The 27908-nt window shown below is 37.0% G+C and overlaps 3 protein-coding genes across 5 annotated transcripts; 1 reads left to right on the top strand and 2 right to left on the bottom strand.

The window, feature by feature from the left end:
* Positions 1-10367: 10367 nt before the first annotated feature.
* On the top strand, positions 10368-13559 carry LOC143563407 (CBBY-like protein). The gene is made up of 7 exons (XM_077050952.1): positions 10368-10712; positions 11296-11366; positions 11467-11625; positions 11697-11763; positions 12178-12392; positions 12682-12762; positions 13314-13559. Exons 1-7 carry the CDS (start codon positions 10404-10406, stop codon positions 13432-13434), a joined length of 1023 nt encoding a protein of 340 aa, XP_076907067.1. The 5' UTR covers positions 10368-10403; the 3' UTR covers positions 13435-13559.
* LOC143563406 (MA3 DOMAIN-CONTAINING TRANSLATION REGULATORY FACTOR 1-like) lies at positions 13300-18916 on the bottom strand. Of its 2 annotated transcripts, none has more exons than XM_077050950.1 (5): positions 18209-18916; positions 16675-16912; positions 15468-15562; positions 13571-15357; positions 13300-13438 (listed from the first exon to the last, which is right to left on the bottom strand). In XM_077050950.1, exons 2-4 carry the CDS (start codon positions 16895-16897, stop codon positions 13588-13590), a joined length of 2088 nt encoding a protein of 695 aa, XP_076907065.1. In that variant the 5' UTR covers positions 16898-16912; positions 18209-18916; the 3' UTR covers positions 13300-13438; positions 13571-13587. The 2 variants fall into 2 exon arrangements, with proteins under 2 accessions (XP_076907065.1, XP_076907066.1); XM_077050951.1 differs by lacking the exon at positions 18209-18916 and adding an exon at positions 17352-17395.
* A 2879-nt stretch (positions 18917-21795) lies between these two features.
* On the bottom strand, positions 21796-27244 carry LOC143563405 (putative Ufm1-specific protease). Of its 2 annotated transcripts, none has more exons than XM_077050947.1 (13): positions 27014-27244; positions 25692-26033; positions 25262-25488; positions 25016-25103; positions 24673-24848; positions 24509-24599; positions 23762-23887; positions 23617-23664; positions 23441-23517; positions 23276-23364; positions 23082-23193; positions 22864-22966; positions 21796-22096 (listed from the first exon to the last, which is right to left on the bottom strand). In XM_077050947.1, the coding sequence occupies exons 1-13, from the start codon at positions 27195-27197 to the stop codon at positions 21867-21869; spliced, it is 1893 nt and encodes a 630-aa protein (XP_076907062.1). In that variant the 5' UTR covers positions 27198-27244; the 3' UTR covers positions 21796-21866. The 2 variants fall into 2 exon arrangements, with proteins under 2 accessions (XP_076907062.1, XP_076907063.1); XM_077050948.1 differs by having other exon boundaries at positions 24673-24842.
* Between the last annotated feature and the right edge of the window lie 664 nt (positions 27245-27908).

The following is a 27908-nucleotide window of genomic DNA, read 5'->3' as shown; positions in this document are numbered from 1 at the left end:
GGTGAAGTAACAAATAAAGGAAACAAGGGGTGTGTATTATATATATGTTGTACCACCATATTCAAGAGTTAGTAATGTTAGATGAACAAGTTAGAATGAAAGACTATAGTTAGTTTGACTTGAGAAGTCAAAACTTCAAGAATACATAAGAAATAACAACCTTGAATCAATGGAGTTTTGAGAGAGTTTTTGGAGATGTAGCAAGAGTAAAATGAAGAAGATGGGTGTGTATATGTAGGGAAGGAGTGAAGGGTTGGGTATAAAGATTCTTTTATGGTTTGCATAAAAATGGGTATGTTTAAATGGTCAAACAATGCATAATATAAAAAAAACCAATATTTTATATATTTTAAATAACAAGATCCAATATTTTATATATTTTAAATGTTCGGGTTACAAACGGGTCGGGTTTACATAACAAAAGTGACCCGAAATTGACGAATGTCACACGACCCTTGCCCAAGAGCAAGAAAAACGAAAGCTCCGCCCAGTTCTGTGATTTTCACGAAGAAAAAGGTCACCACACCAACGATCGCTTTCAACTCAAGAGAAGAATTGAGGAAGCCGTTAAGTCCGGAGAATTTGCTCATTTGGTGAAAGGGGTCAAGGACAAGATGGCCGAAAGAAAAGGCAAAGAGGTGAATATGGTGAATATAGACGATGGTGTTTCCCACAAACGACAACGCTTGGAGGCTTGGAGCTTCAATGTGTCTGCTTCCCACCACCTCAAGGTGACTTACTCTCAAACCCTTTGGTGGTAGAAGCGAACATGGGAACACTCAAAACAAGCAAAGCCTACATCGACACAGGGGCGGCCACAGAGATTATGTATGAAAGGTTCTTCAATAAACTAAGCAAAGAAGAACGTTCAAGGCTTCAACCCTCCGGGTCTTCCATAAAAGGTATCACCGATGTACCCTTGAAGCCTTTTGGCCAACTAACCCTTGATGTCTGTTTTAGTGAAGGCAAGATGAAGAAAACCAAACCACTCACTTTTGTGGTTATCAACATACCTTCCAACTATGACGTGATCATAGGAAGGCCAGAGCAGTGCGCGTTCAACATGGCTGTCTCAGTTGGTCAAGGTGCTGTGAAGTTCCCAACTGACAGGGGAATTGCAACCCTTCAACCTACCCAAGAGGTTTACACGGTTGAAGGGGAAAGTCTAAAAAATGAAAACGAAGAACAAGGCCTGATCATAAACCCAAAATACCCTGAACAAAAGGTACGGGTAAACACAAGCCTTTCTAAAGAAACCCTCTCACACCTTGAGAAGCTGTTGATATGCTACAACGATGTCTTTTCTTGGTGCCCGGAAGACATGACCGGCATCCCTCGAAGCATTGCAGAGCATGAGCTAAAAATACCACCTGATGTCAAGCCTGTTGTCCAAAAGAAACGGAGCTTGGCTCCTGAACGAAGCTTGGAAGCCTGCCAAGAGGTTGAAAAGCTTGTCCTAGCAGGGATCCTACGTGAAGTTAAATATCAATCTTGGGTGGCTAATCCAGTCATGGTTCGAAATCCTGACAAGTCTTGGAGGATGTGCATCGACTTCAAGGACTTGAACAAAGCATGCCCAAAGGATTGCTACCCATTACCCGAGATGGACATCAAGGTTGACTCCTTAACAGGCCATCCATTCAAATGTTTTCTTGATGCCTACAAGGGTTACCATCAAATCCTCATGAAGGTGGAAGATGAAGAAAAAACCGCGTTTCACACAGACAAGGGCATTTTCTGTTATCAAAAGATGACTTTTGGCCTACGAAATGCCGGTGCAACCTACCAATGTCTGATCGACAAAGCATTCGCTAGCCAAATTAGCAGAAACCTGGAAGCTTATGTCGATGACCTGGTAATCAAAAGCAAAACCGAGCATCAAATGCTTGAAGACATAGAAGAAACCTTCCAAAATTGAGGAAGATCAATATGAAGCTCAACCCTGGAAAATGCTCATTTGGGTTCGAAGAAGGCAAGTTTTTGGGACATATTGTGGGGAAACAAAGCATAAGAGCCAATCCCAACAAAGTCAGGGCTGTTCTTGAAATTAAATCTCCACAAAGCAAAAATGAAGTAGAAAGCCTGAACGGAAGGCTTGCAGCCTTGAAGCGTTTTACCTCCAAGCCTGCTGAGAAATCCCTACCCTTTTTCAAAACGTTAAAGGGTTGCACCAACAAGAAAGATTTCAGGTGGACGGAAGAAGCAGAAGAAGCCTTCAACCAAATGAAGCAACACTTGGCTTCACTTCCAACAATTGCATTTCTGAAACAGGAGAACTGATCTCTGTCTATCTCTCAGTGGCTGAAGAAGCATTAAGCGCGGTTCTAACCATCGAACGAGACAAAGTTCAGGTACCCATTTATTTCTTTAGTAAAACGCTAAAACTGGCAGAGATCAAATATTCTCCATTGGAAAAACTTGCTCTGGCCTTAATTCAAACGGCCAGAAGGCTTCGAAGGTACTTCCAAGCACACCCTAACAAGTGGTCACTGACCAACCCATCAAGAGTGTGCTTGAAAAACCAGAAAATTCAGGCCGATTGGCCAAATGGGTTGTAGAACTAGGTGAACACAACATCACCTATGTACCAAGAAAAGCTATCAAAGCCCAAGTCTTGGCAGATTTCATTGTAGAAATCCCGAAGCAAGTCACTCCTGAAATACACACAACTGCCACTGAACCTTCTGACCCCGAAGCCTGGAAGCTTTTCACCGATGGAGCTTCCAGCATCGAAGGGTCAGGAGCTGGGCTCGTTTTAATCAACCCTGAAGGGTTAGAATTTACATATGCTCTGCGACTTGAATTTCAGACCACCAACAATGAAGCTGAGTACGAAGCATTGATCGTTGGTCTGAAGATTGCCAAAGAGATGAAAATCCAAAAGCTACAAGTCTTCACAGACTCGTTGCTTGTTTCAAGTCAAGTCAATGATAGCTACGTAGCAAAAGAGCCCAACATAAAGAAGTATCGTGAAAAGCCAAAAGGGTTGATAACCACATTACAAGAGTGCACTATCAAGCAAGTCCCAAGATCACAAAACAAGAGAGCCGATGCCCTGAGCAAGCTAGCATCCCTCACATTTGCACATCTCACCAAGAAAGTATTGGTGGAAGTGTTGAAAACTCCTTCAATTCAAGAATTGGAGGTTCAAGATGTAATCACTAAAGAAGGTCTCAATTGGATGACTCCCATAGAAAAGTTCCTCAAAAATGGTGAGTTACCTTTGGACCAGACAGAGGCTGAAAGGGTTCGAATCAAGTCCCGACAGTACGTGTTGCAAGGAGAAACCCTTTATAAAAAGGCTTACCTTGCACCGCTACTAAGATGTGTGGGCCCTGAACAAAGCTAATATCTTATCAAAGAGGTTCATGAGGGAATATGTGGAGCTCATTTTGGGCCAAGAACGGTGGTTGCAAAATTGATGAACCTCGGATACTTCTGGCCCACCATGCACCGAGATACAACGGAACAACTCAAAAAGTGTGAAGCCTGCCAAATTCATGCACCGGTTCCCAAAATCCCTAAACACGATCTAGTTTCCATATCTTCGGCTTGGCCATTCCACAAGTGGGGAATGGATATTGTTGGTCCATTCCCACAAGCCAAGTGTGGGGTAAAATTTTTATTAGTAGCCGTGGACTATTTCACCAAGTGGCCTGAAGTCAAACCACCTGCAAAAATAATGGGCAAACAAGTCATCGACTTTGTATGGGAAAGCATCATCTGCCGTTATGGGCTGCCAGGAGTATTGGTCACGGATAATGGGAAGCAATTTGCCGAGAAGCCTTTTAGCACATGGTGCAAAGAATTCAGAATCACCCAAGTGTTCAGCTCGGTTGCTTACCCACAATCCAACGGCCAAGTTGAAAGAACAAACAGAACCATTGTAGAAGGAATCAAAACAAGGCTGGGAAGGCACAACAACAATTGGCTTGAACAACTCCCAAACATTCTATGGGCAATAAGAACAACCGAAAAAACAAGCCACAAACGAACACCTTACAGCCTAGTGTTTGGATCAGAAGCTGTAATTCCAGCCGAAGTTGGAGTTGTGACTCAAAGAACACTCAACATGGATTTCGAATCAAACAACAATGAGACCATGTTGAATTTGCAACTCCTTGAAGAAGTTCGTGATCAAGCCACAATGCAAGAGGCTAAGTACAAGCAGAAAATGGAAGCTTATTACAATGCAAGAGTGAAACATGAACGTTTCAAGCATGTAGACCTTGTACTTCGAAACAATGAGGCCAGCAAGAAATAAAACCAAGGAAAGCTTGGCCCAAAGTGGTAAGGGCCATACACAATCCTTGAAGCTCACAAGGGTGGATCCTACAAGCTGGCCGACATAGAAGGCAAAAAGCTTCCAAGACACTAGAACGGCAAAACCCTTAAAAGGTTCCATGCCTAGTCAAAGTCTTACAATGTATTTCAAGAGATGTATAATTCCCCTTTTTGTGAACAACAACCTCTTGAATGAATGATAAAGTTTTTGTCATAACTTGTCTTTACTATCCTATAATCAGGTTGAGAACCTAGCAAGAAACTCCATGGCAAGGGCTATGCAAGGGGATGAGCTCCCAGGCCACATCGCTCAATAGGTTCAAGGGTTAAATGGACCTATATAAGGGGTGAGTTCCTATGTCAATACAACTCCATGAGACTTAGAAAAATTTTCAACTAAAAACTTGTCTCATAGACGGGTCTGAACAGCCTACATCAAATCGTTCCTTAAGCTTTGAAAAAGTTTACGAAACAAAAACATACACTAAGTAGTGATACAAAGGATAGTCAACATGTGCTTTTTACCTAATGAAGCCTTGAAGCTAAAAAGTGACTGCAGCACTAAAACTTCTTAAGGAAAGTTAGCTAAAAACATATCAAAATAACAAGACAAGCAACCAAAACACAGATACATAAACATCACAGTCCATAAACAAAGGCCATTGCAAGGCCATAACTAATAAGCATTCATAATATGCCAATTGAGGCTAAAAAAGGAAATCACAAGGATTTCCAAGAAAATGTTCAAAGGGCCAAAAGGCCAAACACAACCACAAGGCAGAAACTTTAAGAGTTTCATGCCAAACCTACATTGTTTAAGATTACATAACATTGTTTAACAATGCTAAGAAAGCTACAAATCACGTGTTTAAACATCAGAAACAGGCTTTGAAGTACTAGCCTTAACACTTTTACCCTTCTTGGACTTCTTGACTTGCGGGCCAACATCAGCAACAGTCGAGCCTTCGAGGCTTGCCACATGAGATCCGTCGCTTTCCCCAGATAAAGTCTCTTCACTATCGCTAGAGCGGGAGCGTTTCTTCGATAAGGACTCAAGCACCTCTTTAGCAACCTTCTCATCAAGGACGGCTGGTCTCAAACCCTGCAATACAGAAAGGGGCTTGCCAAAGCATGATGACACTTCACCCACATAGGGGTAGGTGAGCCTTTCCATTGAACGAACTGAATCCATGAAAAGCTTGTAAGGTTCACAGTTGAACAGGGGTGACTTCTCCATAGGCTGGCAGACTCATGATGACTAAAGCCTGCAACGAAGCCCAAATGCTTACCATGGGCCAACAACTTCGTATACACACCACCCAACACCGAGTTGAACTCACTGGAATGAAGCAAGTAAGTCACAACCTTTTGAAACCCATCCTCAATCAACCACTTGTTGTCACTAGAAGTCTGTACAACCGAAGCTTTCAAGCCTTCCTTCTCCATCTCGAAGGCTCTCCTCTGCACCTCAAAGGCTTCCCGGTCAGCATCCAATTTAACCCTGTCAGCTTCCATGGCTTTCTTCAAACCTGCCATCTCAATCTCATGGCCACGAGACAACTCGTCAATCCTCTTCACATACACCTTTTCCTTCTCTTCAACCTCCTTCTTCATGGCCGCCATAGAGGCCTTCATCTTTTCCTTCGTCTTCGTAAACTCCTCATACTCCTGCATCCCTTTGCGAAACCGAGTGACACCCTCTGCCAAAAAGGCAGAAACGTTAACAGAGTTCAAGATCAACCTTGATAGCAGAGAATCACCTTCCATCCCGGAGATAACATCACGAACTCCCGGAGGAGCAAAATTGGCTAACACATCAGCACAAACTTCGGGATCTTTGAAGCTATCCCCAATCTTGACACTCCACTCTGGCACATAAACAGCATCACCATCCAACCCTTGAACCACAGACATCACAGACTTCTTCCCAGCCGATTTCCTCTTCTTGGAAACCACCAAACCCTACTCCTTCTCACTCTCCACAGTTGGACCTTGGTCTTCGACAACTTGAATGTCATCACTAACCTCAACCGGTTCGTGAGAAGATGAGGGGCCAACCGACTTCAGTAAACGTCGTGTGGAACGACGAGTAGAAGACTTCGGAGCAGCGGTCTTGGTGAACCCTTTAACGTTTGCAACCCCAACATATTCAGAATCCTAAAATCGACCATCCTTACCCCGAGCCACCGAGTCTTCCCCAACAACAGCCGCAACATCAGAAAAACCAACAACAAAGGTATCATCGCTCTTTAAGAAGACCAATGCCAACATGACTACATATACAAAAGAAACCCATTAACAAACATATCAACAAGTTAAAGCAAATACGGGATAAACAAATGCATACCCTTATCATCCCTCGTAAGCACGGGATCCCGATTAGGCTTATCCCATAGTTTGCTAATTCCTAATAACACGAGAAGATGTTTGGGAAAAGGACGAAGACGCGATGGACATTTCCTAATTGATTTCAAAAAGGCTTCATTTAACTCGGATTTAGCCGGCTCCTGTTCATTTAAAACAGCCTCGGGTTGTCGCCAAACAGGTTTAAATGGAAGGATAGAGTCGGAAACAAATAAAAATCGGTCCTTCCAAGTACCGAGGGTTGTAACCGCCGAGGAAACCAAACACGTATCGACCTTAGTGTGTTCAAACGTGTACCAATCACCGTTTTTCGCTAAGCGAAAGAAACGGAGAAAACTCAACAATGAAGGGTTATAACCTAGGGCTTTACATAAAACTTCAAAATGTAAAACTCTAGCAAGCCCTAAAGGATGGATTTGACCGAACGATACACGGTAATACTCCAAAACATTCAAAACAAAAACCGAAAAAGGGTACCGGAGATTAGAAAATTCAAAATGACGGCAATATAGAGCAATGAAGCCTGCCGGACAATGATCAATCGAAGAATCGACCGGCGGAGCAATCGGCTTATACTTTAACCCTATTCCCCACTCAACACAAAACGATTCGACCTCTTCTTGGGTCAATCGAGAAAAACTGACCGAAAGATCCTTTTTGGCAACCATAATTTTGAAGGAAAGATGAAAAATTGAAACTAACCTGATAAGAAGATCGAAAGGAACTTGAATGTGTTTATGATAATAACTTTATAAGAAATCTGGAAGAAAGTGAATAGTTATCCCATTGATAACTATTAATGAAAAGACAGTTATTGGGAACTGCAATATGGTAGTTACCATCAAATCAACTGTCACATCAATAATTCAAAAAATAACAAAATCCGAACAAAGCCTAGAAGCTTACAAGCCTCGAAACCTTTAAGCAATAAACAAAATGTGTGAAAAAGTCAGAAGCCCTTGAGCTTACCTCTCAAACACCTCTGACTTGGGGGGCTGATGACGGGGGTAGCCCAAGGAAATAATAAAATGGCTGAAACAAATTAACGCTAAAAGGGTTAAAAGGTTAAAGGCTTCATTTCCCGCCCAAACTTATGTAAACAAGTACACACGTGCTACAGTACGATGTCAAATCACTGTTCACATCCTTGTCCCCTCTGAGCAAAGGACATACTCAGATAAAGTATTATTATTTTAACTATGGACCATCGGTCCAAAGCTTCCCGCCCATAACGGTCAACCCTCTAAGCGAACTGGAGGTCAATTAGTTTGTACACTGGATAAAGAGCTTGGTCTCTCATTCTATAAAAGGAAGACTTAAGCCATAAACATGGAACATCAGTTCTGGAGTTAATACATACTCCCTGATATTCTCTTCTTCCTTGAGAAATATGCTCTTAGCTTATTTCTTTCTTACTTCAATAGCTTCATAGCTTCACCAAGAACATCATTCAAGAACCGATTCCAAACATCACGGTTCTTGATCCTCGGTGAACTATAGCAATCAACAACGAACTAGTGAACCTCCTTCTACGTTTTGCAAACGTAGAGGGACACCACGACCTGCGTTAGGTTAACCTGAACCCTTGAAGCTTGTTAGCCTAACCAGACTATTCACTATCATTGGTCTTATCTTTGTTGTAGCAACACTGACTATAATTAAAGATTCAAGAAAGCGTATGAATTATGACTTATTGATTATGGTTAATGTTTCTAAAGTATGGACTAGGGTCAAAAGCCAAGGCAATTTGTACCGGGTTAAATTCATATCGTGTTCCAATTGTTGTCGCCGTAGCATCGGATACGGACCCACGGCTTCTAGTCTTAAGATCAACTTGTATTTCTGATCTTAAGTGTTCTTCGTATATTTGTTGCTGAATCTGTATAAACAATTGGGGGTTTAATATTATTTTATTATTATTATTATTTTTTTTTTAATATAACATTATATTGATATTAAAAATAAAAGGATCCAATTACAATAAAGAGGCAGGTAAGCGGACAACAAGCTGCGCCGCCACCCCCTTTTGAATCTGTATAAACAATGGTTTGGGTATGTCGTGTGCAAATCCATAGTTTCCGACAATGTTCATATGCATTAACAAGAACGTGAATGATAATGGCATCTAAGGATTTAAGAGTTCATCAGCTATGTGTCACACGAGATACTATTAACATCACTTGATCAAACCTTAGGCCAGTTTAACACGCGGGTTGGTTACTCACAAAGTGAAAACAATTTCTCGTTCATTCATTGTTAGTGATGTTCAAAATCCATTGAAATCAACTGAGCTAGATCAACAAGTTCATTCGTGTTTAGAGTTTCACCACTATATATACAGCTTAGAATTGTCCGGTCCGGGTAAACGAACCGGCCGAGATAATTACAAAAATAGTTTTTTTTAGTTACATAACTTCAACAAAATTAAAATAATATTAAAAATTAAATATTTTTTAACATATTATGATACCAATTTCGTTCTCAATTTTTTGCACTTTCTTTTTTTTAATAATCGCTATATACTAGAAAAGTAAAACATTATATACTTTTTATAATCATTTCACTCAAAATTTAAAGTTTTAGTAATACGATCTTGTTCTAAGGGAAACTTTCTAAAATAACTCATTTATAGAGTGTGATTCCAAATTTGTCCCTCTAATTCAAGTTTTCAACTTTGTCTTTTTGGTATCTCATTTCCAACGGCATGATAGTGAACACCGACAATGTGTTAGTAAACAAACCGGATAACGACACGTGGCCGGGAACAAGACTTATACCAAGACGCACTGTGACAACCTTATGATATTGAGTGAACGATGACTTAGGTTAGGATAGAATAATAAATATTCAATTTTTTTTGGGATATTGGTTTTTAATACTTTCAATTTTCATTCATTGGATAATAACACTCCCAACTAATGATTTGTCTCCCACCACTCCCAACTTGTAACTTGTTTTCTTTTGTTACTCCTGAATTTAATGGATCTTAACTCTGTTAGTTTTTTTGCTAGCGTGACATGTTATTGCTGATGTGACATGCCATATGAAAAGTACCTTATTAAAAAAAAAGAAAAACCTAATATATATACACCACCACATATGCCACCACCATTCCATCACCACCATCTCCACCACCACTATTGTAAGCAGCCACATCACCAGTCTAGGCCAAACCAAGTTATTTTGCTAAAATTCAATCTTCTTGCTTAGAGTCTGAGTACATTAGCATAAGGCTTTTGATCGGAATAAAGAAACAAGTAGAACACAATGAAGAGGTAGTTGTTGGAAAAAACGTGGTAGCGGAAACCTCATTTGAGTTTGAGATTTTATCTAACAACTACCTCTTCATTATTTTATTTTATATAATGCCTATTTTTAATATCCATATCTTGGGTATTGGATACTTCGGAGATGGGCCCGCCGATTCGGTTAAGTTTCTTGGAAACCGTGATCACCGGTTCCTTTCCATCAAAACTGACTAAAACCGAACCGCTCGACCCGGCCCATATAAAAACTATTTATATAAACTTAATAACCCGACCCGCTTCAATTGTGGTGTATTCGGCCCCACAGGATAACGACCATATGTAACAACCAGATGCATCGAGTATGTGTATGTGGTTGTTATACAAATGCAAATCATGAACTTGTGAGCCACAAATTCACAATAACGATAAAATCATCAACAAATACTAAAATTTAATCCATCAATAATAATAATAATAATAATAATAATAATAATAATAATAATAATAATGGCGTCAATTGTTATACCTTCATCATCATGTTCAACCTCCTCTGTTCTTCGTCCGAAGAACAACAGTAAGCAATCTGTTGTTCATCTTCTTCAATTTAGATCCTCATTGCTTCCAGGCACTTTGGTTCGGTCTTCGGGTTCGAAATGCTTCAGTCCGGTGAGTGGAAGAAGACTGAGGAGTGGCTTTAAATGCGCTGCTGGAGATGCTTCGGTTCTGCCGTCGGCTTTGTTGTTTGATTGTGATGGTGTGCTTGTTGATACCGAGAAGGACGGGCATCGCGTGTCGTTTAATGATACATTCACTGAAGTATGAGTTTGTTATGATTCTGTTTGATATTTAATATGTTCTAGTTGTAATATGTTGTATATTTGATCAATGCTTAACTTTTTTTTAAACTAAAACATTGAAATTATTAAACTGAAAAGTAATTATTACATCGAAACAGAAGACGAGAGTAACTATGAATTACTTTGATTTTAACTTCAGAAGTCAAACTGTTATACAATGTGATCTATGCTTTCATAGTGTATACTAGCAGTGGAGCTTGTTGCCTGTTTGCATTCTATTTCGATTTTTTTAAAAAATATATATATAGACATAAGTGAATGCCATAATATATAACTGTTGCAAAATTTCGTCACTGCTTTCGTACTATGAAGATTTTATGCTAATTTGTGCTATACAATTTCATTAGTGCTTCCAAATTTGATAATTTTATGCTAATTTACACTGTAAATTACTCTTATTTGAACCTTAAAAGTCAAAATGTTATACAATTTCATGAATACTTTCAAAATGTCCAAATTTCATGCCAATTTACACGGTTAATTACTCTGATTTGACCTCAAAAGTCAAATTAATTAGCGGATACTTGGTTTTGATTATACAGAAAGAATTGGGAGTGACATGGAATGTAGACTTGTATGGTGAATTACTTAAAATTGGTGGTGGAAAAGAAAGGTAAACATAATGTGACTGATATATTCTTTTAATTATTTTGTAAAATGTTTAACAAGGTCGTGCATCCTAACAACCGTGATGGTTTCTTTGTGATTAAAAGAATGACAGCATACTTCAACGAAACGGGTTGGCCTGAAAACGCTCCAAAAGGCGAACAAGAAAGGAAGGACTTTATAGCTTCCCTTCACAAGCGAAAAACGGAGTTGTTTATGGTTCTTATTGAGAAGAAGTTGTTGCCTTTACGTCCCGGAGTAGCAAAGTAAGCAACTTTATATAGTTTTTTTTATCAACAGATGACTCGAGTAAAATTATGTATTTTGGGTGTTACAGGTTGATAGATCAAGCTTTTGCCAAAGGTGTCAAGGTTGCAGTGTGCAGTACTTCTAATGAAAAGGCGGTAATGTATTATTTGACAAAAAGGCCAAAGTAACTTATACGCTAATTCGTTACATTTGTATAACATAATTAGTTTAAATATGATCGTTAAAGTTTAGATTTTATTGAACGTTAAAGAGATGAACACCACGCATTTAATACCCATGTCCCTAAACAAGACTTGAAACCAGAACTTCTTGGTTGTTAGGCCACAAAAAACTTGTCACAAGGTTTTATGCATTTTAAATAGTTTTAAGAATTTTGCACCTTTTTTTAACTAATAGTTTCTATTTACATGTATAGCAATTTAGTATCATTTTATCATTTAGATGACTTATGAGTTATGACATTTTATATTAGAATACGCTTTACATGAATTTCAGCTTGTGATCAAGTTTCCTTTAATACTAATTTCTTTTTTTAATCGTCAACACAGGTTTCTGCTATAGTCTCGTTTCTTTTGGGACCTGAACGAACGAAAATCCAAATATTTGCTGGAGATGTGGTTCCACGTAAAAAGCCTGATCCGGTAACCAAACCTTTACTAGATTTTTCGTTGCAAACTACATTATTCGGTTCCTGTATATTCATAAAGATAATACCTTTTTCAGGCAATCTACAACTTAGCACTTTGGGTGTCGAACCATCAAGGTATTCAATTATCTTATTTGTTTTCAGTCAGTACATGTTTCAACCTTACACCCTTCACTGACTAATTTATCACTTACAATGATGACCGATGGCCTGCCCCGTCTTTTCGAAGGGGCATTTTAGACACTTGGCTACATGTCTAGCCAAATGGCCCCGTGTTTTCGAAGGGGCATTTTAGACACTTGGCTACATGTCTAGCCAAATGTTCTGACATGATAGAAACAAAAAGTGAGCATTTTCCCTTGCAAGTAAGTTAAGGTCATACGTTTCGTCATTTTGGTGTATGCAGATGTGTGGTGGTAGAAGACAGTGGCATAGGCCTTGCCGCCGCAAAAGCAGCTGGAATGACATGCATCGTCACAAAGAGCGGGTAAGTTTCCATTTTCACTTCTTTTATCTATAATGCAATGACCTCTTGGAAGAATGTTCACCGTCCAATTCAGCGTGTTTTAAACCAAAAATTATCAACCCTAAATATTATCGACTGGACTGTTAGCCACAGTTTAAAATCAACCAAACCAACAAAGCTAGGTGGATCAGTAAGACCAACCAGTTTCAACAATTCGACTGTTTGAACCATTTTGCTTTTCAAAATCGCTTGATATTTAAAGTTCAAAATTGATAAAAAGAGGATTCATGAATATATGTAAAAAGGTTCTGAACCACCTGCCGGGCTGTAAAACCGCCAAAACCCAACCACACGAAATTCAAAGCGATGACTTGCCTTGATTTTGGAAGGTTCGATTGGTTTCGATTTTTAACGGTTTACAAATAAACCTAATTCAGTAAACCAAACCTAATTCTTATAAGTAAAAAATAAAACACAACCTGATTAAAACCCTGAATTCCTGCTGGTATAAATAAATCCCTTCAAGTTCAATTTACAAAGGTTTTTTAATAACTATTTTATTTGGAGTACAGTTACACTGCAGATGAAGACTTTGAGAACGCAGCCGCTGTTTTCGATTGCATTGGTGACCCCCCTGAAGAAAGGTTCGATCTCGACTTCTGCACCAAGCTTCTTCAAAAACAGTATGTCTAGCCGCCTACAAGTTTGTAACAATTTTCATCTCATTTTGTATCGTGTCATATGTAATTTAACAATAAACCGAAGAGAATGAATTCAATTGACAAATTGTAAAAACCGATGTTTGGATTTGGATTTCATTCATGTTTACCTTATGATGCACCGCAGTTAAACAGGAACCAGCCAGCCTCTAACCACAGCATGCTCATAGTAAACCTTGAACTTCTCAACAGCATCAGGAATATCGAGTGCCAGGTCATCAAGCGCGTCCTTAACCCTACCAAACCCTTTAGTCATCTGATTAGTAGTAATCAACCCTTCACTGAAAGACTCATTCAACAAATCCAGTATCCTGTCATTCTTCTTCTCCATAGCCATCACCAACGCCTTTTTAACCACCTCGTGGTTAAAAAAGGGCATCCCAAGATCACGAATACATTCACACGCCTCACCGACAACACCCCCGGTTTCATACTCTTCAAGTAATTTGGCAATCTTGTCCTTGGCATCCTCCACTGCCCACCCGGACCCACCGCCCCAGCACCTCAACAACCTCTCACCTGCGTGACGAGCATTAATAAGTGACTGAGCCACATGAACCGTCTCACTCCCACTGCAGTTTGGTGCTAACCGGTTCCCTATTTCCTCCAGATTTAACGGAACCAGGACGTCGTCAATAACCGCGCGTGCGAGGAAAAGTGCGAGCTCGTTTGATGCATCGAGTATGTCTAGAGCTGTGTCTTCTGCAGATTCTAGAAGAAGGGTAAAACCATCAACGATGTCTTGAGTTGAAAAGATTTCTATGTGAAGTGCAGAGAGTAAAACCGATGCCATTTCCTTCTCACGGTTTTTTCTATCCATAGCAAGAGTTATCAACTTTTTTAGAAAAATCGGGTTGTATTCAGGTAACCCGAGATCCTCAAGACTCCTAATAAGTTCAGGAATATCATCTGAAAGAAAATACTCGTGAATTATCGTCACGATTTCTTTTTTGTAACGCCTTAATTTCTCATCTTCAACCTCCGTAGCTGGCCCGTCTCCTTGTGAGTTCACAAATGACGGATCAAGCCAGCTGTCAGCAACTGCAAGCTGGACTAACGACTCAAACAATAACTTTGCAGATGGGATGTCAAGTGCCAGGTCATCAAGGCTATCGTGCAAACGTGCAAAGCCTTTGACCATTTGGCTCAAACTTATCAAACCTTCTTCTGATGCTTCTTTCAGTAGCTTTGATATAAGTGGTTCGGCAGCACGATTCTCCATGGCTAAAACCAAGGCCCGTTTGACAACTTCGTGATGAAAGAATGCAACGCCTAGCTGGCGGATACACCTACAAGCCTCAGAAGTATCACCACTTTCCACATATTCTCTCAACAGATCAGAAATTCTTTTCTTGACTTCCTCCACCGTGATGTGGGTGGTGCCACCCCATCGCCGCTCAACGAGCTCTGCATGATGTGGTGCTGAAAGATAACTCTTTTCTGCAGTCTGAAGAGCTTGAAACCCTTTTGATGACTCTGATAATGACTTTTTGGCTCGAGTGACAAATGATGGAGGAAGGATATCATCAACCACAGCACGAGCAATAAACAAAGCAAGAATCTCGACTGCATTGAGTATGTCAACAGCCAGGTCATCAGCAGACTCGAGAAGCATAAAAAACCCATGCTTAATGTGTGTAGAACTGATGACATCAGAATAAAGAGCCGAAAGGAGAACCGAAGCCATTTCTTTCTCCTTATCATGTCTATCCATAGCCATTGATACAAGCCTCTTGATGAAATAAGGGTGGTAATCAGATGACCCGAGTTCTCTGAGTTCAGATGCTGCTAAATCCACATCGTCATTTGTGAAGTATTCATCAATGATGGATGCTACTTTCTTTTTGTATTCATCTAGCGGGTCGGAAACAGTGGACCCCACAAGTTGATATGGCTCCTAGATTTTAATAACAAAGAGACAGCCACAATATCACATGAGTATGCTAAAAAGGTTTTAAATCTAACTATTAACCAAATATAGAAAACACGTTAATAAATAATGACTACCTCGCCACTATCGTAATTAGGGTCATTGCGGTCAATATGAGCTTCGCCATCAACGTCAAGCAGTTTTCCCCAAGTACCCTTACCACCAGCGCCATCTGATTTCAGAGTTGGTTAGCAAAACAGTATAATTCAAACATTTAAAAGCTAAACAAAATAAACAGAAAGCTTGAGTGCTCGTACATACATCAGCTCTAATTTATAAAGATAAATATAAAACGAAGCAAAGAAAGGGTAAAAGTCATAAAACAAGGCCAGGAAATGCGCCTACTAAAAGTACGGAGTGAATGAGCATCTTAAAACATCAGATAGTCAATATTTAATTATCTATCAATCCAGATCTAAATGCACAGGTTCTAAAAGTACCAATCGAGATCTAAACATTTAAAAGCTAAACAAAAATAAACAGATAACTCAAACTTATAAAGATGAATATGAAACGAATCAAGGAAAGAGCAAACTTTAGATACAGTCATATAATAAATCCAGAAACGCGTCTACTCAAAAGTGTGAATATCAGAGTTGGTTAGCAAAACAGCATAAATCAAACATTTAAAAGCTAAAAAAATAAACAGAAAGCTAGAACACTCGTGCATACATCAGCTCTAATTTATAAAGATGAATATAAAACGAAGCAAAGAGAGAGTAAAAGTCATAAAACAAGGCCGTGACACACACGTACTAAAAAGTAAAAAGTAAATGAGCATCTTATAGCATCAGAGTGTCGATATCTAATTATCTACCAAACCAGATCTAAATTCACAGGTTCTAAAAGTATCAATCGAGATCTAACATTTAAAAGCGAAATAAAATAAACAGATAACTCAAATTTATAATGAAACGAAGCAAAGAAAGAGTAAACTTTAAATATAGTCATAAAATAAGGCCGGAAACGCGTCAACTCAAAAGTGTGAATGAGCATCTTATAACATCAAATAGTCAATATCTAATTATCTACCAATTCAGATCTAATTGCACAAGATCTAACGCTAACAAACACTCTTATAGTCTTATCAGAGGTTCCATGTATATTTGTTCAGCTATGTTCGGTTGTCTATTCCATATTAACTCAAAATTACGAGACACGGCAGAGAAATTTGAAGCAAAATAATGACAGATTCCCTAAGTATGCAATACTTCATTTATAATATTTCGCAAAGCAGCAAAACCTAAAACATATACTTTTAATAATACACAAAATTGCACGCACCTTTCTTCACTCTGACAAACTTTCCAGAATGCGAACGACGCACATGCCTCACAGCAATCCCCACGTTTGGCGCCCTATCTCCAGCCGGAGCTTTAATTGGACGCTCAGCCATCAACCACGACGGAGATTTTGGCGATGACGACAACATCTCTGTACTCTGAGTTGCTACTTTCAACACTTCCCTCTGTTCATCAGTCAGAAAACCTTCACGAGGTGACGTCATCTCCTCTCGCAAATCCTACAGTAATAATTTAACAAAACCTAATCTCAGCATCAATGAAACTTCACTGACAACATAATATACAAATTCAAATCGGTTGATTGAATCATAAGTTCATAACACAATAGATCTATCGATTAGGACTGTTTATTCCAGAGAGGATATATATGATTCAACAGAGAATGCACTAAATTTAACCTAATCTCAGCATCAATGAAGCATAACTAAAAATACAATAACCTGTTCTAATATCAAATTCACGTTCAAATCAGTTGATTAAATCATAACACAACAGATCTGTAAACAACAACTCGTAACATACAGAGAGCATAGATGTGACTCAACAGCGAATGCGATTAAACTTAACTAAAAACACAATAACTTGTTTCAAATTCAACTTCAAATCCGTGATTAAATCATAATACGGCAGATCAGTAAATTACAACTCGTAACCTACAGAGAGGATAGATACTATCCAACAGCGAATGCGATTAAATTTAACCTAATCTCAACATCAATAAAACTCAACTTAAAAACACAATAACCTGATTTATATTCAAATTCAAATCCGTTAATTAAATCATAAGTTCATAACACAATAGATCTGTCGTTTACGAAGTTACGACTGTTTACTTACAGATAGTATATATATGATTCAACAGCGAATGCGATTAAATATAACCTAATCTCAGCATCAATAATACTTAACTAAAACCACAATAACTTGTTTCACATTCAACTTCAACATAAACTTCAAATCGATTGATTAAACAATAACACAACAGATTTACCAATTACAACTCGTAACTTAGAGTGAGAATATATATGATTCAACAGCAAATGCGTTTAAATTTAACCTAATCTTCAGCATCACCAAACAAAACTCAACTAAAAAAACAATAACCTGTTTCAACTTCAATTTCAAATCGATTAATTAAACTGTAACACAATTGATCTATCGAGTACCACTATTAGCTTACAGAGACAGCAAATGTAACTCAACAACGAATACGATTAAATTTAACCTAATATCAGCATCAATAAAACCTAACTAAAACCACAACAACTTATTTCAAATTCAAATTCAATTTCAATTTCAAATCGATTAAATAAACCATAACACAATAGATCTTTCAATTACAAACTCTTCATTTACAGAGACAGCAAATGTAACTCAATAGCGTATACGATTAAACTTAACCTAATTTCAGCATCAACAAAACTCAACTTCAAAACACAATAACTTCGGTTTAATAAATCATAATAAGTTCATAACACAATAACAGATCTATCAATTACAAACTCTTAACTTACAGAGAGGATAGATACGATTCAACAACGAGTATACGATTAACTTCACGAGCAGATTAATCCAGTACAAGTACTCTAAGCGACAGACGAAATCAATACGATTACGAATCCAAAGCCGTTACGAAAGCAGTAAACAATTGCAAATGAAATGGTGATATGAAACCCTAGGTGTGAGTTATATAATATAAGTGTGTTTGTTTTACAGTCGCAGTGTGTGTGTGCTGTATGAGAGAGAAAATAAAAAGACTGAAATGATATTGGATGAGGACGGAGAGTAGGTTATTATTATTATTATTATTACACGTCACGGTATTTACACGTGGCGGTTGTGCTACGGAGAGTTGTACTGTGTGTTTATGTGGGCTAACAGTCTAGGGTTTTTGGGGTTGAAAGGACGGAAATGACCTTGAATATATAAAGGTTTGTGAGTCACTAGAAGATTCTATGTTTTCCGGATGTATTGGTGTGTTTTGAAAATTGTTTGTAGTTATACTGGGTTGGGCTTAAAATTGTATAATCGGGTTTAACCGGGTTGATTAGTTAACTCTATAATTTCATAAAATTAAACCTTCAATTTAAAAATAATTCAAAAGTTGCTTGATGATAATATTGAGAGCAATTCGATTTGACAGATTATTGATCGAAGGTTGATGGTAGGTTGATTCTCACTAGGTTAAAACTTCCAATCAAAAGGTAATGGTTTATGGATGAGGCACTAAAAGTCTTTGGTCAAAATTTTAAACTCAAAATTTTACATTGAGCTTAAATTGATACAGCGGTAAATATAAATATTACAGGTAGTTGCAGAAGTTCAAACTATAAACAGTTCCCCCAATATAGCAGGCTAAAATGTATCGAGATAGTGGCAGCCGGTATAAATGGTTTTAAAACGTTGGGGCATCCTGATATTTAGTAACTGTATTGATCGTCTTAAAGCTACATTACGTAGTTAATAATTTATAAATTACATCTACATGTAGACATATTCGTCTCAAAGCTATCGTACATTTGCGTAATCAAAAGTAATGCTAGAGAGAAACATAGTTAATCATGAAGATGTCTTGTTTTGTGTATCATATTCGAAACATTAGGTTATGAGATAGTTGTTTTTCCTAATATATTATTGATTATGAAAGGAACGTTTTATGTATATATATATAGCCGATTTTCAATAAAATGTGAAGTATTAAATAAGTGAAAAGTGGGGCATGAAGTAATAAATGAGTGAGTAAATGCCATACTAAATAAAGAAATAAAAACAAAATAAAAAGTTAAAAACCCGGCCCTCAAGTAAAAGAGGTGCAAATAAACTCAACCGTGCTGGTTATATATTTTCTTGATCTAGCTGATCAATCAATTTTAGTTATAAAAACATAGTGTCAAAACTCAAAACATATGTGAAAAACAAAAAAGAGAGCAACACAAAACTGGTTAAAAGTTGTACATTGTCTTGTTTTATTCGAAAAATATCACTATTTTGATGAAACGGTTACAATTTGGTGCATGCGACCTAAAAACGACAAGATTTTTAACGACATCAATACGAGTCCGACTCAAATTGTTGAAAAGATAAACATACAAAGCTTTCTTTTGGTGGTTTCAAGATCGAAGAAAACGGGTATGAAACATGGTAGTTGGTGTAAATTTGAATTTTAAACATGTAAGCCAATCCTCTTGTACTTACTTGGTTCTAGTATTTGCTAGGTTGTTGTGAATAAAATGTCGCCTTTCAAATTTCTTTTGATAGTTACCGTTTAATATATATATATTTTTTAATTTATATTAACAAAACAGATAACGTTGTCCCATCAATATCATATGACCAACATGTTTCGAAAGGTTATCCAGTTAAATTGTCATGTGGCCACGTACTAGGGGCCCTAAGGATTTATTCCATCTCAAGATTAAAAAGCTAGGTTCATTTAGCTTTGAATATAAGGGGGAGGGGTGGTTCCATTTCCATCACTCACCACACTTAATAGTGGTGTGCCATCTCATCAAGTCCAAATCCATCATATGTGGAATTTGCTAAGGGTGGTGGTGTGATGTGATGAGTTTTAATATACATACATATACATATATATATATAGGTTTTTGTGTGAGTGTGATGAGTTTTAATATACATATATATATATCCAACGGCTCCCTCCTCGACATCTCCCCCTCACTTGCATGATAGCCATCACGCACACTCCCTCCATCACATGTGATGGGGGACCGGCGGCGGTGTGCGTGAGGCCATCACGCGTGATGGTTCCCTCACCACGCATCAGCCCGTCCTCCCTAAACTTATAGGCTACTGATTAACTAGGGGAATCAATCGTGACGGTCTAAAGGGTTAATTGATTAACGATCAGTGACGTGCTTATAAACTTTTTATTCTTGTACCATGTATAGATATTTAAATGTTCAAGACAGTAGCGGATCCAGAAAATTTAGCCAGTGGGTGCAAAAAAAGGTTCAACTTAGAACTCGTCAATTCAAGCTAAAACAAGTTAAACCAAAATGGGTCGGGTCAAACCGAAGCGGGTAGAGTAAAAAATTTGCATTAAACAAACTACGTATAGAAATGTAAACAATAAATTTCATTTAAGATAAACAAAATACATATTACAATTGACCTTTACGTGATTTCATCTTTTGAAAACGGTCAATAACAGCTTCATTTGTGACACTTAAAAGTGTTTTTTCAACACTACAAATTAAATAAGCATTTAAAAAATCTTTTGGATGGGTCACTAATTTTTTTTAGCCGGGTCACTTGGGTCTTTAGACCTAATATATTACATATTTATAAAATAAACTATGGACTTGAGTGGATGCAAACGCTCCCCAGACCGAACACTGGATCCGCCCCTGGTTCAAGATCTTTCTATAGATAGAGTCACTAACATCCTGATTGGTATCCTACTAAAAGCTAAACATTAACATTAACCTTAACTCGGACATAATAAAATAAAATACATATATTGTTTTAGATCCACCCTTGTTGACGTTCGTCGAATAATGACCCAAACACCAATGTCCAATCCTAATCTGAACTCACTAAAAATCATGCATGATATAACCCGAACACAATCCTTTAACTTACTTATCTAAACGAGTTAAACAGGTTGACAAGTTGTAATCATGTTATTTACTTGATAAAGGAGTTGGGGATTGTAACAACTGACTTCAACGGGTTGTATATAGGACCCAAAATAATACGTTTTAAATTGTCCTTTTCACCCGAACATGTTATATGACCCAAAATAATACTGAAGGTTAAGTGTCAGTTTGTTGAAAGTTAAAACTATTAGAGAGCTTATCAAATCTCAAATAAACCCAAAAAACAGATTCTTTGATTATAAAGTACAGGCTTAAAAGTTAAAACACGTGTTCTGTTAAATACTCATATCAAGTATCGTTCTCCAAAACACGACCCTCAACAAAAAGCGGAAAAAAAACGCATTACGTTGACCAAAACGATCCTCATCAAATGAAGCAAGTTTGTAAATGTCAAGAAACTGACTAGTTTGCACCCCCAATAGAGAAACAATAAATAACCAAACATTTGACCAAATTAGTACTCCAACAAAACAAGTAAAAATTTTTAGTACCGTTTGTGTTTTGGAAACTTTTAAGGTTACTAATGCCCTAACTATATCACTATCCTTAAAACTCAAACCATGTTTGGTCTTTGTGGGAGCAAGAGATTGTAAAACTTATTTGGCAGAAAAAACCGTTTCCCCTTGCTGTCAATCGCTTTCTTCCACCCACACCATCCACCGTTCACTATTTTCTTTAAATCCTCACCTCCCGTATAATGAGGATCAAGTATTAAAAATGCACAATCTCCCGTTGTATCATTGTAATCAACTCCCAAAAGGGTATATGCAAGAACCCCACCACCTGCGTTTGTATATCATCACAACATTAACATTAATGCAGTATAAACGAGCTGAGACTGAGCTTAAATTGAAGCTCATTTAATAAAAAAGCTGAGCCGACCGTGAGATACTCAAGATCGACTGCTAAAAACTCGAACGAGCCAAACTTAAACGAGCCCAAGCCTAAATTGAAGCTTGTTCAATAAACAAACAGAGCCGCTCATGAGCTACTCGAGATCGGCTTTTGAAAAACTCAAATGAAGCGAGCTTAAACGAGCTTGAGCCCGGGCCAGAGTTTCATATACCAAGCTTGACTAGACTTGTGAGTTTAAACGAGACTATTATTTATACAAGAAATATATATTGCATAATAAATATTATTATAATTGGATACATATGATAAAAACACCTAAATAATACATGTTATATTATATATAAATATCCAAATTAAAAATATATGCAAAAATACTTGAATATTTATATAAATATAACAAATAGAAAGTAAACGAGCCAAACCCGAGCTTTAGATATAGAGCTTGAAACGAGCTAAAAGCTCGAGCTCTGTTAAGTTAAATGATTGGCTTGGCTTGTTTACACTCCAATTTTATTTATGATCAACAAAGCAAGTATTATATTACAACAGTAATCATTTTTTTAATAAAACAAGTCATGAGGTTGTATGCACTAAAAACAGATTTGACATGTTCCCATTTAAGCTTATTTTTAATTTGATCTGTTTGAGATAAAACAAACTACCTGAATTGACTTGTTTAAAGTGAGTTCACTAACCGATCATGATGGGTGTTCCTTGGGTCTCAAAATGCATCATGAGTTCTCTACATTTTTCTGGTAATTCATCTCCAGATCTCACATTTATAACCTTGCAGCTTACCTGTTGCAAGCCAAGCAAGTTATGTTCATCATCTTACTATGAAAATTACATAATTTAGATTTAATAATAGTTGAATCTTGAAAATCTTGAACAATAAAAGAATGAGCAAACTTACACCAAGAAGTTTATCCAAAACAAAGCTTAGTTCAATGGCGCCAATCCACTCGCGTGACCCAATAAACGAAGGATCTTTATCTCCAATTTCCACAAGTGCCTGCTGTATTTCCCTGCCCCAATTTAGCATGTTTATTAAATACAACATTTAATATTATAGCTAAATAGCATGTTTCTTAAATATTTAAGTCTTACCGGTGTGAAGGAACACCAATAGATGTGTATTGTTGGATTTTAAACCATGAAACTATGGTCTGCAAAGATCGGTAGGCGCAGCCCCAGCCCTGAAATTAAATTTTATAACAGTAATCAGAAAAATGATTTCTACTTTTTTAATATAAATTAAAACATGAAATTTACCGAGTCATCGAAACCATCTTGAAGATAATGATAGTATTCATAAGAACCTTTAACCAGAGATACATCTCCACCATTAACTGCAATAGAGAAAATTAATCACTGAGATTGATGTAAAATTACATACTAGCCCTAACTTCAATTAACAGATGATTTGATTCTTGAAGTGACAATATTACCTCCACTACTTGGGATCCCAATATGCACGTCCTTGAGCAAAGAGATTCCTGATATTTAAGCCATATATTTGAAACAAAAAGGACTGAGTTTTGAATGTTAACAAGTAATTAGTTTATTACTACATATGATATAATATTCGGTTACCCTTTTTTAAAGTGTTGCCACTTGCACTATCTTTTGCATTTGACAAGTTCATAGCATTAGCAATTCTTAAAAGAGGTTGGTCTGAAGGTAATCCCAGCCTTGAGTGAAGAGACCTTCTAACTTCAACTGAAAAGGAGAAATGAGTAACTTACATCAGGGTTCAAGTCTTCAAGAATATATTTAATAATGAAGTACCAAAAAAACTGACAGGAAATGAATAACTTATTTAAAATTATTTGGCCCATTACTTAGTTAAGTTTTAATAACTTTTGAGGCCAATACATTGTTTTTCACATTACTTTTAGCTGGTTTTAGTCCAGATATGTTCATTCGTTTATGCTCACGAACCGTCGTTTATATTGTTAACAGAGAAGCATAAGTTCATTTTCTTAACAAACGAACATGAACAAGAAAACCCCATTAGTTTAATTGTCCGTGTTCGATCATTTGTTCGGTTTAAGTTAAATGTACAGAGTACAGACACAAACATGCTCTGTTTGATTCGTTTACAAGCCTGACTATTTCAAAGTAGTTTGTGTAAGCATACAAACTTAAATGGTTTATTAAAACTGATAAGAACAGTTAAAAAATGTTAGTGGGCTAACCCAACCCGACATGACGTTTTTTACCCAAACTGAGAATTGCACATTTTGGCACCTCTTAACTTTATAGTTCACATGTGAAACAAGGTAGCCTTATGTAAAAGCTGGCTTATTATGACCAATAAATAACAGAAATAAACTGTACCTTGCTTCATTTCTGTCTCACCATACAGTGAATCATAAATGGCAATTATTGGATGCAGAAACCTGGGAGGGTTAAAGTGATAAGGATGTAGCTGTAACACAATCAAGTTTAGAAATGTAAGAGATCTGAAGTAAAACCAAAAAAGAATCAAATGACATTTTTACCTTTGGGCGTTGTGATAAAAGATTGGGTAAGGTCATATTCTTCATAGTATGTAACTGGTCAACTAACCCAGGAATTATCAATTTTGAAACTGCATCTGTTAACCGAATATCCTTTGTTGCAAAACAGATAACTTTTAGTTTATAGTCAACAACCAGAAGCTTGGCTTCACCTGCAGCTCCAAACACAGCTTATACTTCAGTAATTAAGCAAAAACAAAAAAAATAGAAGATTTTATGGTGTATATAATAGAGAGAGCCATTTTGATATAAAAATTATATTTCAGTAATAAATCTAAGAAAATTAATTCTTGAAGTTTTAATGGTATGTTAATACAAGCAATACCAGGAATATATTCAGCAACAGGGGCAGCAGGTTTTAGAGTAGCTCCTGAAGTAGCAAGCAAGAAGCTTACTTGGATTTTATCTGCATTCTAAGTAAAAAATCTATCACATAAAAAGGAAATTAAGGCATATCATTGAAACAATCTGGCAATTACAAGTATGAGATCTTCATAAGAACTGAAAAAACCCACAAAGCAAGTGAGATGAACACAAATATCTGCATTTTAGTGTGAAATTGTCAAATTACCTCTGCTGAATAAGATTTGTGGTTATTATCTTCAGAGCAAAAGTGAGAGCACAATAAAGAGCTTGCATTCGTCTCGGTTGAAAGATCCAAATCCCTGTTACGAATAACAACTGCATGTGGTGCTTCGGCTGTGGAACCATCTGGTGTTTCTAGAACATATGTTGTCTTAGAGTCTCTAAATTTAGCAATAACAGCCTCGGTTGCATGTGTTAGCATGCTTTCTGCCCCTGAAAAACAATATCAAGATATTCATATGTTGTAATAATTTAAGATTTAAGAACATGTGCATTTTGACTCATTGATGCACATTAAGTATATTCATAGCTCTAGGTTTCATGCAGCCAATGACATAGATCCTTTTATGATAATCTAAGATGAATGTTTCTCAAAATATAACAAAATGTACGATATATAATAAAATGTGATGTACCTTTTAGCTCCTTCGCAGGATAAATAACAGGCAGCTTGATTGGAAGCTCACAGTACAATATGCAACCTCTCTCCCAAACATACTTATCAGGCTGTTCTTCATACACAACTGTAGTAACCAACTCAATAACAGAGTTCGATACAAAAAAACTAAGTCCTCCAGAACTTGGATCCACAACGGCTCCAACTAAACTTTGATTCTCTGAATGTGAAAGAGCTTTCCTCAATCGACTTGAAGCATCTATGGCATCTTTAGCAGCCCGTTCAACACTAGAGCTGGCTGTACCGACAATCAAAGCCCCAATCACCTCAAATCCCCTTGGTAACAATACCCTAATATCATCTGCCACAAATAATCCAAATCGAATCAAACACACATGCAAATTAAGAACCTTAATTTTACAATCCCCTTCCAAAATTCTAGACAGGGGTGTGCATGAAACCGAAAAAACCAAATCAAAACAAAAACAGACAGTTTGGTTTTATCTTTTGTAAAAACCAAACTTACGATTTTGTTTTGCTTGTAAAAAAACGAAACGAATTTTTATAGATTTTTATTTTTTTTTACTTTTAAGTATAACAATTTAACAGATGTGTAACTTAAATGTTTTAGCCCAAATGTACAATAATCAGTTAGCTAATAACAAAATTATTAAGGGTCAAATTCATTAATTTAGACCATTTTTTTGGGCCCAAAATTTTCAAACTCAAAAGGGCTAAACCGAAACTGTGCTGAACCCAAACCAGAAACCAAAAAACTGAATAGACAGAAACTGAACGGTTTCACAAATTCAATAACCTAAGTTTCAGTTTTAGCCCAAAACGGAACCAACCCGAACCGTGCACACCCCAATCAAATCACAGAAATTAAGAACTGCTTCTCATTAATCAATCTTCATTTCTATAAAAATTCAGTGTCATACAACATCAATCATGTAAGTAATAAATCACATTACACTAATATTAACTCGAATCACAGAAATTAAAAATTGTAACTCTTAGATACTAGCAAGTACACGTTCAATAACAACAACTATAATAATATCATATCAATTTCATACACAGAGTTAGTTACAATAATCGAAACAAAATTGGAGAATAACCTAGAGTTTATTCAAATTCCGTGTCATACAACATCAATTACGTAAGCAATCAGATAATAAATCACATTACACTAACACTAACTCGAATCACATAAATTAAAAACTGTAACTCTTCGATACTAACAACCACAACAACAACAACAACAATAATAATAATAATATCATATCAATTTCATAAACAGAGTTAGTTACAACAACTGAAACGAAATTAGGGTTTTACCAGCTTCTTTATTAATATCGGGTGAAAGAGGATCCGATTGGAGAGTATGAATGCATCTGAGCGATGAAAGGATTGTGTAATTCGGTAGAAACGGTGAACCGATTAACCATTGTATGCCTGAATCGGATTGAAGCTTGCGAGTCAGGATTCGTATGGTTTTCGCGTTTGAGTTATCATCGGCCATGGTGGTTGACCGCGTTGACTGACTCTGGCGTTATGATTTATGCCAAGGTTTTGGTTGTTCGTATATGTTTTTTTTTCTTTTATTTAAAAAAAAAAAACAATCAAAGAAATATATTAACGGAACAAAGCCGAACTAGCAAGTTGCTAGAACGAAAGTAGGCCACCATAGATAGTTCAATCAACCAACCGACCTCCCAAGTCTGCCCCATATACCTCTATCGAAATCAAACGCCATCCACATTTCCAAGTAATGTCTAAATTTTTTGGATATGTTATAGACTCATAGAAAACTCAATGCTTTGATTCACCCGAAACACTACCAACATGCGCAGGTTTCCTATCGTAAACCACCTCATTTCTTGTCTTTCAAATACAACATAAAACTGTTAGCACACCAAGTTTTTTGTTTTTTAGTTTAATTACTTTTGCACTCTTTTTATATTATCATGTTCAATTTAAGTGATACCAGGGTTATTAATCTAGAGGCGTTGACGATTTGGTTACATGGTTTGTTAGTATGGTTAACATGGTCAATTTCAAGTTGCATGTCACACTGGATCTTTAAATGTACAAAACTTAATTACGAATCAAACTGTCTAGGTCTCAACCTGATCAAACCGGTTGATTTGTTTCAGTTTGATTGGTTCTCGGTTTTAATGATTAACACCCTTGATTATTTATTTTTTCTTAAATGTAAAACACTACATGAAAT

This window comes from Bidens hawaiensis, unplaced genomic scaffold (assembly GCF_021521415.1).
Source record: "Bidens hawaiensis isolate Kalapana, Puna unplaced genomic scaffold, B.hawaiensis_p1.1 tig00021378_1, whole genome shotgun sequence".
Lineage (NCBI taxonomy): Eukaryota > Viridiplantae > Streptophyta > Magnoliopsida > Asterales > Asteraceae > Bidens > Bidens hawaiensis.
Note: the sequence above shows the minus strand (reverse complement) of the source record. Positions and strands in the feature narration are given on the sequence as shown.

Coding starts and splice junctions, on each gene's coding strand:
- LOC143563405 (XM_077050947.1), bottom strand. CDS start 27,197: ATGGCCGATGATAACTCAAACGCGAAAACCATACGAATCCTGACTCGC. Junction 23,665..23,761: donor TGGCAACACTTTAAAAAAGG/GTAACCGAATAT, acceptor CTTAAATATCAG/GAATCTCTTTGCTCAAGGAC. Junction 23,365..23,440: donor AAGATGGTTTCGATGACTCG/GTAAATTTCATG, acceptor ATTTAATTTCAG/GGCTGGGGCTGCGCCTACCG.
- LOC143563407 (XM_077050952.1), top strand. CDS start 10,404: ATGGCGTCAATTGTTATACCTTCATCATCATGTTCAACCTCCTCTGTT. Junction 11,367..11,466: donor ATTGGTGGTGGAAAAGAAAG/GTAAACATAATG, acceptor TGTGATTAAAAG/AATGACAGCATACTTCAACG. Junction 12,763..13,313: donor TGCATCGTCACAAAGAGCGG/GTAAGTTTCCAT, acceptor TTTGGAGTACAG/TTACACTGCAGATGAAGACT.
- LOC143563406 (XM_077050950.1), bottom strand. CDS start 16,897: ATGACGTCACCTCGTGAAGGTTTTCTGACTGATGAACAGAGGGAAGTG. Junction 15,563..16,674: donor GTTTGTCAGAGTGAAGAAAG/GTGCGTGCAATT, acceptor CTCTGAAATCAG/ATGGCGCTGGTGGTAAGGGT. Junction 15,358..15,467: donor CTAATTACGATAGTGGCGAG/GTAGTCATTATT, acceptor ATTAAAATCTAG/GAGCCATATCAACTTGTGGG.